General features: G+C 33.8%; 1 protein-coding gene across 2 annotated transcripts in view; it reads right to left on the bottom strand.

Moving 5' to 3' along the window:
* LOC143083949 (ATP-dependent RNA helicase DDX4-like) overlaps window positions 1-5,089 on the bottom strand; it is a 34,904-nt gene extending 29,815 nt beyond the window's left edge. Inside the window, exon 1 of one of the 2 annotated variants that reach the window (XM_076260374.1) lies at window positions 4,948-5,089. In XM_076260374.1, the coding sequence (XP_076116489.1) occupies window positions 4,948-4,962 (15 nt within the window). In that variant the 5' untranslated portion in view covers window positions 4,963-5,089. Of the gene's footprint in view, window positions 1-4,702 lie in introns of both variants that reach the window. The other variant, XM_076260369.1, reaches the window with a different exon arrangement.
* Between the last annotated feature and the right edge of the window lie 8,672 nt (window positions 5,090-13,761).

Here is a 13,761-nt window from a genome sequence, read left to right as displayed (position 1 = left end):
CAAAATAAACTCATTGCAATAACCTGAACTGTATATTCATCTACAACATTGAACAACACTTTCCATATACTTTTGTACTTCTCATCACAATGTCAAGTTCCCTATAAATTGTCATAAGAAGTGTTTCCCCTCAGACATTTTCCTTTAAATATTATTTCTTCATTAACTTGATTTACTTTAGAAACAACACAATCATATTACATGTAATTTTTAACTGCCTTCTGACCTTTCCTTTCAATTCTTTTCTTGAATTAATCTAGATATAATCAGATATTTCTTCTGAATCTATTGGTGCTTTAAATGGTTTTAATCAGTGTTCTCGTCTTTCCAAATTAGAATTTTAGAGAGTGGACCAGTGACCCAAAAATGCACTTTTCAAAATGCTACAATTTGTTCAATGCCCCAGGAAATCTATATTACAGTTCCCAAAATAGAAATTAAGGGCGTGGACATGCAACCCAAAAGTTTATTATTTTCAAAATGCTACAAGTTGTTCAATGTTGATATATATTTTTTTATGTACATTGTAGCTAGGGCATTATGTTCCTAAAAATATGAGTTGTTCATACATGTATGTTTGACATTTTTTGTACGGAAGTGAGTGGTAACAAGGACAAGATTATTAAACAAGAGGCTCTCAAGAGCCTGAATCGCTCACCTGGTAAACAATGCCTTCGGCCATGTTTTTTGACGAAATAGAAAATAAAACACAAACTTTATTTTATACACCCTACTGATCATTCAAATGAAGTTTGGTTGAATTTGGTTGAGTAGTTTTAGAGGAGAAGATTTTTTAAAGTTAGCAAATATGATGAACAAATTGTGAAAAATTGTCATTAAAGGACAATAACCCCTTAAGGGGTCAATTGACAATTTTGGTCATATTAACTTATTTGTAGATCTTACTTTGCTGATCATTTTTGCTGTTTACAGTTTATCTTTATCTCTAATAATATTCAAGATAATGACCAAAAACTAAAATTACCAATTAAGTGGCAGCAACCCAACAATGGGTTGTTTGATTCATCTGAAAATTTCAGGGCTGATAGATCTTGACCTAATGAACATTTTTACCCTTGTCAGATTTGCTTTAAATGCTTTAGTTTTTGAGATATAAGCCAAAAACTGCATTTGACCCCTATGTTCTATTTTAAGTAACGGCGGCCATGTTTTATGACGGATCAAAAATCGAAGCACAAACTTTGTGCAGGATAATCTAAGGAACAATCATGCTAAGTTTCATCCAAATCCATTCAGTAGTTTCAGAGGAGAAGATGTTTGAAAAATTGTTAACGACGACGGACGCCAAGTGATGAGAAAAGCTCACATTTCCTTTTAGGCCAGAATTTTTTTATTTGTTGGTTTACGGATCTGCCGACCCGATTTTGCCGATTTTCAGAATAAAAATAAAATTCACTTTTCATGCTTTTTTATTCCCGCCGACCCTTACAGATGCATTATCCCTGAAAAATAATTAAATATTCTTTTTTTATGAAATGAAATGCATTTATCGCTATCAAAATTGACAACACTAATGTCTTTCTGTAGTGAAAAAATAAAACTTCCAGTTTACATTCTAAAAATAGACAAATCAATTATAACTGACCTTGAAATGTCGTTTGCGCAAATAATTTTGTGAAACGAAACCTGTGTTTAAAACCAATAACACAATAAGTTCATTTCCTGTATTTGTCATCATTCCGTAAGATGCATCATCTGATAGAAATAGACTTGTCCAAATGTGGACAGGTGGAAGACGTCAAGTTAAAGTACTGAATATATTAAATAATCATTTGCAATTTTCTTGTTTCATTAATAATAAAAAAATATCGTCCATTTGGATAAAAACGGGAATGCATGACAACAGATTAACCCGATATTCTCATTTTTCCAGTGGACGAGTCTATTACGTTTGTTGACACGTGTGTTGAAACTTATTTGGGGGGGGCCCTTATTTTCGTACGACGTTTTTACATTTTTTTACATTCTTTATCAGTTTTCGTGCTTGAAGATCATAATTCACCAAGTTTTCTATAATTGATTAAGAGCTACGTGAATCTATTTTTCATGTTTGTGAAATGAGGATTTAATTTCGTCTTTTCGTTAATTTTGCACACCCCCCCCCTTTTTGTTTACGGGAAATTATTAGAATGTCATGCAATGTTTATGACAGCTGATTTCAATGAAATAAAATCTAAGAAATGATGATAAAATAGCATAACAAACATATTGTTAGTAAGGTAAAATATATATTTATTTTGCATATTTTTCTGCATGTTCTGTCTTGAAAGATATTTTTTTTCTTTTTTTTTCCCCGACCGACCGACCCGACTTTTTCATGGGTAAAATCCGTAAACCAACAAATTAAAAAACCCTGGCCTTAGGAAAGGTGAGCTAAAAACTGCAAAATTTCCTTAAAATTACCAATTCAGGGGCAGCAACCTAGCAACGTGTCGTCCGATCCATCTGAATATTTCAGGGCAGATAGATTTTGATCTGATAAACAATTCAACCACAGTCAAATTTGATCTTAATGCTTTGGTTTTTGACATTTTACCCCTATGTTCTACTTTTAGCCGTGGCAGCCATCTTGTTTGGATGGCCGGGTCACCGGACACATTTTTTAAACTAGATACCCAAAAGATGATTGTGGCCAAGTTTGGATTAATTTGGCCCAGTAGTTTCAGAGGAGAAGATTTTTGTAAAAGATTACCAAGATTTACGAAAAATGGTTAAAATTGACTATAAAGGGCAATAACTCCTAAAGGGGTCAACTGACCATTTCGGTCATGTTGACTTATTTGTAAATCTAACTTTGCTGAACATTATTGCTGTTTACAGTTTATCTCTATCTATAATAATATTCAAGATAATAACCAAAACAGCAAAATTTCCTTAAAATTACCAATTCAGGGGCAGCAACCCAACAATGGGTTGTCCAATTCATCTGAAAATTTCAGGGCAGATAGATCTTGACCTGATAAACAATTTAACCCCAATGTCAGATTTGCTCTAAATGCTTTGGTTTTTGAGTTATAAGCCAAAAACTGCATTTTACCCCTATGTTCTATTTTTAGCCATGGCGGCCATTTTGGTTGGTTGGCCAGGTCACCGGACACAATTTTCAAACTATATACCCCAATGATGGTTGTGGCCAAGTTTAGTTCAATTTGGTCCAGTAGTTTCAGAGGAGAAGATTTTTGTAAAAGATGACTAAGATTTATGAAAAATGGTTAAAAATTGACTATAAAGGGCAATAACTCCTAAAGGGGTCAACTGACCATTTCAGTCATGTTGACTTATTTTTAGGTCTTACTTTGCTGAACATTTTTGCTGTTTACAGTTTATCTCTACCTATAATAATATTCATGATAATAACCAAAAACAGCAAAATTTCCTTAAAATTTCCAATTCAGGGGCAGAAACCCAACAACGGGTTGTACGATTTATCTGAAAATTTCAGGGCAGATAGATCTTGACCTGATAATCAATTTTACCCCATGTCAGACTTGCTCTAAATGCTCAAGTTTTTGAGTTATAAGCCAAAAACTGCATTTGACCCCTATGTTCTATTTTTAGCAATGGTGACCATGTTTGTTGATAGATCAAAACTTCGGATACAATTTATAAACTAGATACCCTAAGGAACATTCAGTTAAAGTTTGGAAGTATTTGGCCCAGTAGTTTCAGAAGAGAAGATTCTTGAAATAGTTTACGACGACAGACGACGGACGCCAAGTGATGGCATAAGCTCACTTGGCCCTTTGGGCCATGTGAGCTAAAAAAAAAAAAAGTTCAATGAAAATAAATATTCTTAAAACCCTAGCATGCAATGAAGGTTATAAGCTGTTCTGTTGGCTTGAAAATATGTTGCTGGTGACCCACTGCCAACGTCTTAAGCAGATATCTATAACTAAAAGCAGATCAAGTCAGAGATGGTACAGTTTGCTATTAAAGTATCTTTCGCATACTCCTTGGTCAATCATTTCTATTTTGTAAATGCAGTGTATTGGTATGTACATTAAAAGCATATACATTAGCTTTATTTCTAATTATGTCATTAGGAATAAAAGGCCATTGCATGGTTTTGTAATGCAAACAATGAATTGGGAGAAAACATTATTGAAACAAGATTCTTGGTTTCATGCATACGGTTTCAAACAATTTCTTTTTATTTACCCCTACATTTGAAAGATCTAACCCCAATACAACTTTGCTACTATTAGCCTTTTGCCAAATGCCTTTACCACCAAAAAACTTGCACGTATATTACCCTACATCATTTGATTAAAATTGATCAGAGTGATGTTTTCTGCTATAGGTGACAAGTCATCTCGCAACTAAAACTTAAAACCCACAGTGTATTTGGCTGACCATGCTAATGTGAGGCCGATCCTTAAAAGAGAATGCACTGCCTTAGCTTTCTGATAAAAAAAATTAGACAATGATTGACCAAGCAATATCTAGGTTTTCTTCCTACCACCAAAAACTCTTTAATACAAGTGCTTTCACACAAAGAACAAAAACATGACTGCATCCACCAGTTTTAAATGTTTAATGAAGTTTAAATTGATATAATCAATGATAAAATGATAGTTAATGACTAGTCTCGTTCTACAGAATTTCAGAAAACACTCGAAGCGAAAATAAAAATGATTTAGCACTGCATTCCACACGACATTCATCGAATGCATATACTTACACGGCCTCTACTTGGTGGGATAACAATTTCATCGTCCCAGGACTCCATTGTACTGATTTAAGGTGTTTGTTAAAAACTAACTAAACATGCAAATTCATCGCACTTGTAAAATTTCATCAACCACGTGTAAATAAAAAAATATGGTCACATGAACTTCAACAGTGAAAACAAACGAATGTTAAAATTAGAACAGTGTAACATTTTCCTGCATGCCACTTGAAACTTTTAGAACAATATTATAGTACTTCTACTGCTGTCATTGTAAATATAAGTCAGTTATCTTCTTTTTCAAACAGGGCTGTGTAGTCCCCTTCAACCCTTTCGTTCAGTCAGTTCCCTTGCCTTTTCTTCCCGCTCTGACTCATGCGCAGATTATCTATTTTAAAGCGCCTCCTATCTTATTCTCTTCTGTAGCATGGATATCCTTCCAATCGCGGAACACCATATACAGCTGAGTATGTTTATTAATGAGAATATTGATCTTTAACAGTGGCGGATCCAGGGGGGGGGGGGGGGGGTTCCGGGGGTGCGCATCCCCCTTTATTTTTGCCGATCAATGCATTTGTATCGGGACATATGTTTTGCACCCCCCCTTTGCCCTGGGTGCCCTGGGTTAGCACCCCCCCCTTTCGAAAATTCCTGCATCCGCCCCTGTTTAATTATTGAAACAACATGTATTCATACTAAACAAATCTTAGTTCATACTAATGAATTTAAAATCTGAAAGGACACTTTTATACTGTATAGATAGACGTAATAATCCATATCTGCCAACTGTCACTATTTGCGAGGTATGTAATTCCGCATGTACATGAAAGCTCCTAAATGGAAAATGTGGAAATTTTGAAAGAGCCAATTTATCCACAATTTATGGCAAAACAAAAAATGTTTGTAAAAATATGAAAAAGCAGAAAAATAACATTTAAATACAACTGTAGACCACCTTAAAGGTTTTTCATCTTGCGCACAAAACCCCCATGTGACTGAATTTTGAAAAGTTGGCAGGTATGCAATACATTTAAAAAAAACTAGATTGTTTTTATACGAATTAATCTATCAAAATCTCGGACACTTTTATACAGTAATGAGATAAGGGTTGTTTGTCTGCTATGTATATACATGGACTCTTTTTTTAATTCAGTAATGAAGATAGTTGATATTCGAATACAACATTTTAAAGAACATTTTACCCTCAACAAAAACTATAAAAACCCTATTTCGCGTATCAAAAATAAACTAACAGAACTAGCCAAGGAATTTGTTTTTGTCCCGGCTGATAAAGCTGCTAATAATATCATTATTGTTTGACGTAAATTTTATATAGAGGTTCTGCAAAAGGAAATCACGAATTCACCAACATTCCAACTGACTTCATTTTCAGAAAACGACATCTGTAACAAACATAAACTTTTAGCTACTTCTTTACAAGCAGAACCAAACACAATGAAAGTCCCAACTATGTACTGGCTTCCGAAGCTGCACAAAAAACCTTACAAATATAGATTTATTTCATCTTCTAGCCATTGTTCAACTACTAAATTGTCTGTTTTACTTACTAGTACACTTGGTACAATAAAAAACCTGATAATAAATTGTTCAAATAAGGCCTTTGAAAATAGTGGAATTAATTACTTTTGGAGTGTCAAAAACTCGTTGGAAGTACTTGATAAATTGCATGCATATATTGGTGATTTTGAATCTGTTCAAAGTTTTGATTTTTCTACCCTATATACCACTTTGCCTCATATTCTTATTAAGAAAAAATTCACATCCCTAATTAACTGGGCATTTAAAAAGTCGGAATGCGAGTACATATGTTCAAACTCTTTTAGATCATTTTTTAGTAGCAATAAACAAAAGAACTATGTCAATTGGACATGCTTTGATACTATTTATGCACTTGAATTTTTACTTGATAACATTTTTGTTCGCTTTGGAGATTCCGTATATCGTCAAGTTATTGGAATTCCAATGGGGACTAACTGTGCACCACTTATTGCGGACCTGTTTTTGTATTGTTATGAGTTACAATTTATGACTAAAATTAGCAAAGACCCATCAAAACAACATTTGATACAAAAATTTAACAATACTTTTAGATATTTGGATGATATATTGGCTCTAAATAATGACGACTTCAGTATGTATACTAAAGAAATTTATCCTGTAGAACTTACTTTAAATAAAGCTAATGATAACAATGACCACTGCCCTTTCCTCGATCTTGATATTTATATCATAAACGGGAAGCTTAATACAAAAATTTATAATAAAAGAGATGATTTTTCATTTCCTATTGTTAATTATCCATTTTTAGATGGTGACGTTCCCTTGTCACCATCTTATGGTGTTTATATATCTCAACTTGTACGATTCGCTCGTGTATGTAACAATGTATTAGATTTTAGCGAGAGAAATTTATGTATTACTGAAAAATTATTACACCAGGGTTTTCGATATCACAAACTGGTCAAAACATTTACTAAATTTTATCACCGGTATAAGGAAATAATTCGTAAATATAACTCAACATGCAGACATCTTATACGTTCAGGTATTTCACATCCAAAATTTTATGGAAATATTCTTTATAAAGCACAAAAATGTCAGTATTCTCCTCAGAAACTAACAAAACCTTTAAATAGACTTATTAAAAGGGGATATAGTTACGATACTGTTGTCAGGTCATTAAAGATTGCATATTTTGGCTTTAACATTGATTCACTGATAGGGTCTTTGCATCGGAACTAAACACATTTATTTCTAAAAAAACAGTTGTTGGCATGACACGGGTTATGTTCTTCTCATATATTTTATGATAGTATGATACTAAACCCCTAACGGGAGGGATTGTACCTGATATTCATATGATGAAGACATAATCTTTCAATCAGTTTAATTGAGGTCTGGAGCTGGCATGTCAGTTAACTGCTAGTAGTCTGTTGTTATTTATGTATTATTGTCATTTTATTTATTTTCTTTTGTTACATGTTTTGACATTAGACTCGGACTTCTCTTGAACTGAATTTTAATGTGCGTATTGTTATTGTTTTACTTTTCTACATTGGCTAGAGGTATAGGGGGAGGGTTGAGATCTCATAAACATGTTTAACCCCGCCGCAATTTTGTGCCTGTCCCAAGTCAGGAGCCTCTGGCCTTTGTTAGTCTTGTATTATTTTAAATTTTAGTTTCTTGTGTATAATTCGGAGTTTAGTATGACGTCCATTATCACTGTACTATTATGCATATTTTAGGGGCCAGCTGAAGGACACCTACGGGTGCGGGAATTCTCGCTACATTGAAGACCCATTGGTTGCCTTCGGCTGTTGTTTGCTCTATGGTCGGGTGGTTGTCGCTTTGACATATTCACCATTTCCTTTCTCAATTTTATTATTCATACAGTGGCGGATCCAGAACTTTTCATAAAGATGGAGAGGGGGCACTGACTGACTTAATGGGGTCCCGCTCCAGTCATGCTTCATTGATTCCCTATATAACCAACCAAATTTTCCTCACGAAAAAAGAGGTGGATCCCCAGCCCCCTACACCACCGAAGCCCCCGGATCCTCCTAGGACATATCATAGTAAAATTTGACAAAGCATTATCCAGTAGCCATGCGTGACTTTATATATACAATGATCTCTTTGTGTCCTCAAATCAGGCTGAGCTATTATAGCTTTTAAAGTGTGATTCTATGTGTATAAAGTTAATACTGACCTATAGACTTGCCGACATATTATGGATATTGATAATTAACGTCACCCTTCAGTGGCGGATCCAGCCATTTTAAGGGGGGGGTTAAAAGGGGGTTCCAGCTATATGCCCCCATTCAATTGCATTGGTCGGCAAAAAAAGGGGGCGGTTCCAACCCCCGGAACCCCCCCCCCCCCTTGGATCCGCCAATGCCTTCTTCAATAATGCACAGACCGGCAGTGGCTAAGTCGGATACAAGTTGTACAATATATTGTTTCTTTGAGAAATTGTTTTCCGAGTTCGTGACCCAATATGCCGCATCGGATGTTTATCAATAATGTACCATGATTTTCCGTACAAGGGGATATGTAGTAAGACCATTGCAAAAATAGGACATCCGTATGGTTTTGTGGGACGTATAAATTCGTAGCCACGTCTGATTGCAATGGGAAAGTAAAATCCGATGCTTCATGAAGATGGCATATTTTAATAAACAGCTGCGCCATGAGCGCATGATACACCCGACGTCTTGTGTGGAAGTTTTATGCAATAATCATAAATAAATTCTGAGAAAGTTTTAAGCAATAACCTTATTTTTTCTTTTGAGACACGGCGGGACATGTGATCCCCCCCTGTTTTTATATCACTAAAATAAATTTTTTAATCAAACCAAAAAGTATACAGGTCTTAAGATTAATATAACAAAGAAGTGTGTACAGTTTCCAGCAATAATCATAAATTGTTTTTGAGATACCGCGACATGTAAAAAAAACCCTCCCCTTTTTTTAACAAAATACTGAATAACTCAAAAATAAAATTTTGAGTCATCACCAAAAAGTATATAAATCTTTAGATTAATATAACAAAGAAGTGTGTAAAGTTTAAAGCAATAATCATGCATCATTTTTGAGATACGGCACGACATGTAAAAAACCCCTCCCCTTTTTTACAAAATAATAATCATAAATTATTTTTGAGATACGGCGCGACATGTAAAAAAAAAACCTCCCCCTTTTTTACAAAATACTCAATAACTCAAAAATGAAATTTTGAATCATCACCAAAAAGTATACAGATATTAAAATTAATATAACTAAGAAGTGTTTAAAGTTTTAAGCAATAATCAAGAATCGTTTTTGAGATACGGTGCGACATGTGAAAAAAAAAATCACACCACTGTTTTAGTTACAACGTGCCGTAACTCAAAAAGTTTAAATATTATTTTCACCAAAAAGTATACAGATCATTTGACCATCATAAGAAACAACTATTTAAGTTTCATGAAATTTAGATAAGTCGTTCTCAAGTTACGGTGCGACATGTTTACGCACAGGCACTTGTCTCAGAAAAAAATTTCCTATATACCTTATTATGCAATATGACATCCCTTGCTAGTTGTATGTATGGTTTGAAGTACTTTTGTCTTCTACCTTCTGAAGTTTATTTTCCCACTGAGTATACTGTCTTTTGTTATTACACTGAAATATCACGTAACGTGACGGTTCTCCATAGAAGATTTCATACAACACCACAGAAGAGAATACGATTAGTTTTAAAATTGCTAATCAAAATTGTGTGTAGGATTTTAAAAGAGAAAACAAAATAGAAACCTTTTCTGCTCTCAAATGTGTTTAACATTTTAACGCAAAAATACGATCATTTAAGGCTAAAGAGTGTTCCATGTATGCCATATTTACAATCCCCCATATATATCTGCAGTTGGAAGCACCAGCCAAGTTGCAATCGACGTTGGATTTATTACCGAAGCATTGTCATTAAACAGCAATATCCCAATGTTTTCTCTTTTCATTTATTCGTGTCCACAAACACATATTCGTATTTAAATGCATTGTAGATAGCTGCTAACAACATATTTTCATTCTATGGCAAGATTCTGATTGAATAAGTGAAATGAAAATAAAGAAATACCGGAATTTGGATCTTAAAGTGTGGACAAATTGCTTTAGAATTGCAATATGAAAACTCTTAACCTGAGATAAAACAGTAAGCTTGTTATATTACTGAAAACTCTAACTTACTAAGAAAGAGGATTCATTCTTAGTGACATCAAAACATAGAAAACTTAAGAATAAGCAATACGAACACCGTAAAAAAAAAAGTTCACATAAAAGAACTATAGTAAAACTTAGGAGATGTGGTATGTTTGCTTATGAGACAAGTTCAGACAACTTTTCCACCAGAGTCAGAATGAGACTGATTTAATCAGTGCCATACGGTCTTCAGCAATTAGCAAAACCCATATCTTATAGTCAGCTATTAAATTATTAGTTCTAATGGAAAAGTGATTAATGTGACGCCAAATCTAAGGGTGACAAGGTGCAGATCTAGTGTACAACGAATTACTCAGAAACACAGACAAACGGATACAATCTTGACAAATATTAAATCATGAAATAAGCATACACACTCAGTCTGAGATGTATCTAAGTCAAATACCGAAATATTGAAACACAGGTGTATGTGGGATGCATAATTGAATAAGAACAAGAATGTGTCCATAGTACACGGATGCCCCACTCGCACTATCATTTTACATGTTCACTGGACCGTGAAATTGGGGTCAATACTTTAATTTGGCATTAAAATTAGAAAGATCATATCATAGTTAACATGTGTACTAAGTTTCAAGTTGATTGGACTTCAACTTCATCAAAAACTACCTTGACCAAAAACTTTAACCCGAGCTTCACACTATCTTCTTCTTTGTTCAGTGGACCATGAAATTGGGGTCAATACTTTAATTTGACATTAAAATTAGAAAGATCATATCATAGGGAACATGTGTACTAAGTTTCAAATTGATTGGACTTCAACTTCATCAAAAACTACCTCGACCAAAACTTTAACCTGAAGCGGGACGAACGAACGGACGAACGAACGGACGAACGGAGGCACAGACCAGAAAACATAATGCCCCTCTACTTTCGTAGGTGGGGCATAAAAATCTAAATTTGCAATAAATTTAGAAAGATCATACCATATGGAACATGTGCACTAAGTTTCAAGTTGTTTGGTCTTCAACTTCATCAAAAACTACCTTGACCAAAAACTTTAACCTGAAACTCGCACTTTCATTTCTATGTTCAGTGGACCGTGAAATTGGGTTCAAAAGTCTAATTTGGCTTTAAAATTAGAAAGATCATATCATAAGCAACAAGTGTACTAAGTTTCAAGTTGATTGGACTTCAGCTTCATCAAAAACTACCTTGACCAAAAACTTTAACCTGAAACTCGCACTTTCATTTCTATGTTCAGTGGACCGTGAAATTGGGGTCAAAAGTCTAATTTGGCTTTAAAATTAGAAAGATCATATCATAAGCAACCAGTGTATTAAGTTTCAAGTTGATTGGACTTCAGCTTCATCAAAAACTACCTTGACCAAAAACTTTAACCTGAAGCGGGACGAACGAACGGACGAACGGAGGCACAGACCAGAAAACTATCGTAGGTGGGACATAAAAACAAACTGGGTACAAAACTGAGGAATTGTAGAAACATCACAAAACGTTTATATACAGAAAGAAATTAATATTTACACCGACCCCTCTGAGGCAGTCAGTGGCAGACCCCTTATGAAAATTTCTGGTTCCGCCACTGATTAAGAAAGAAAGGTTTTTGGTACCCCAATTTAAGTATTGTTTTGTTAAAATAAACATTATACAGCCAAAATCAGTTAAATGGGACCATAGCAATTACCAAAACGGCGAGAATCAGCCTAACACTTTCACAGTTATAACTTATTTTTTCTTAAAGTGGTATATTTCAACTTCTTATTTCTTGATTATGAGCACCAAATAGTATTATTTGAAAAAAAATTCAGCAACTCACTTAAACCACGTAATTACGTGGTGTGAATTACGTTACTTGCTCTGCTCTAATCTTTCTACAGAAATAACCAATATGACAATCTGAGATAATCATAAATCGAAATATTAAAAACTTCAATCACATATAAGTTTTCGAAAAACATCGATCTTTGTAGACATTTTGCATTTCTAATTTTTTTCCCAGGTTTTTTCCGACATCATAATAAATTATCTTCTGATGTTTTTCTTGAAATTGAAATACATATTTTTCACGTTTGAATATATAATATATAATCGCAATTGAATGCTAGAAATATTTTTCAAATCAATATAAGTATATATTTTATTCCATTTAAAAAAAAAATCTGTCCATAATTTCATTGCATTAACTGAAATATTCTGCATTGGAAAAGCATCAATCAGGTAACGTAATTCACACGAATACTAAAATGTTTTTAAATTGCAATGTTTGACATAAATGAAGTCTATATATATAAAAATATATATATATATATATGTGTGTGTAGCAATGTATTATGAAGTTTGATTCTTTGTTTTATGAATATATAATGAATGGTGGGTGTCTGGAATGTGTTCTGGTTTTACAGTATCATATATGAATAAACAAATAGTATTCTAATTTTTAATCAACAAAATTCAAGAAACAAACTTTATATCAACAATCAAAATATGAAATTCATAACGTATAAGATAGAATTTGAAAATTTAAACCATTTAACATATATATTATCTATATTATACGACAAATGCACAGAAACAATATTCGTGAGTCAGTGGTAACGTAATTCACTCAAATTCATTTAGACAAAATAGTAACAAATTCAGCAAAAACGCCAAATATCTCAATGTATTTAGGGATAAATTTGATAAATGGTCGATATTACACTTAATTTAGCATTCATTAATGAACAGATAATCATCAACATTCACTTTTTGTGAATTACGTTACCACAATTTAATAAATAAAGCACATGGAATGTTTGTTTTTATAGTAGACTTTCTATTTTTCTTACATCATCCGGTAATAATTTGTACATCCTGACAGGTTTTCTGCCTACTGGAGCCTGGTTTTTGACCTGACAAACGATGTCTGTCTCTGTAACCCACAGTTCTTCAGGTCTTGTTGGCCACTTCATGGTGTGGGATACAGGATTGCTCTTGGTCATAAATGCCAATTGATATTCATTATCATTGTTATCAAAATCAAGCACCTTACAAATGTACCAAACATTGTCATATACACTCGCCACAAACGTGTCCTTTTGGTAGCTCTGCTCAAACACTATTGGCGGTTGTACTTGTAATGACTCTCCTCCTTCTACATGTCGCTCTACTTCTTCTTCCTGTGGTTCATTTGCTTGTAATTCAATCTCATTGGTTTCAGTCCCAGGTGCATTTCTTTTTTGTTTTCCCTCCAGAGAAACAGATCGCCAGCCGTCACAAGCAGGATGAAAGCGTCCGTCACTAAAACAAAGTAGACAGAAACATGAGATGTTTCTTATGCTTATTCAATTTCT

The sequence above is a fragment of the Mytilus galloprovincialis genome, chromosome 1, assembly GCF_965363235.1.
Source record: "Mytilus galloprovincialis chromosome 1, xbMytGall1.hap1.1, whole genome shotgun sequence".
Taxonomy (NCBI): domain Eukaryota; kingdom Metazoa; phylum Mollusca; class Bivalvia; order Mytilida; family Mytilidae; genus Mytilus; species Mytilus galloprovincialis.
This window is presented reverse-complemented; position numbering and strand designations above follow the sequence as displayed.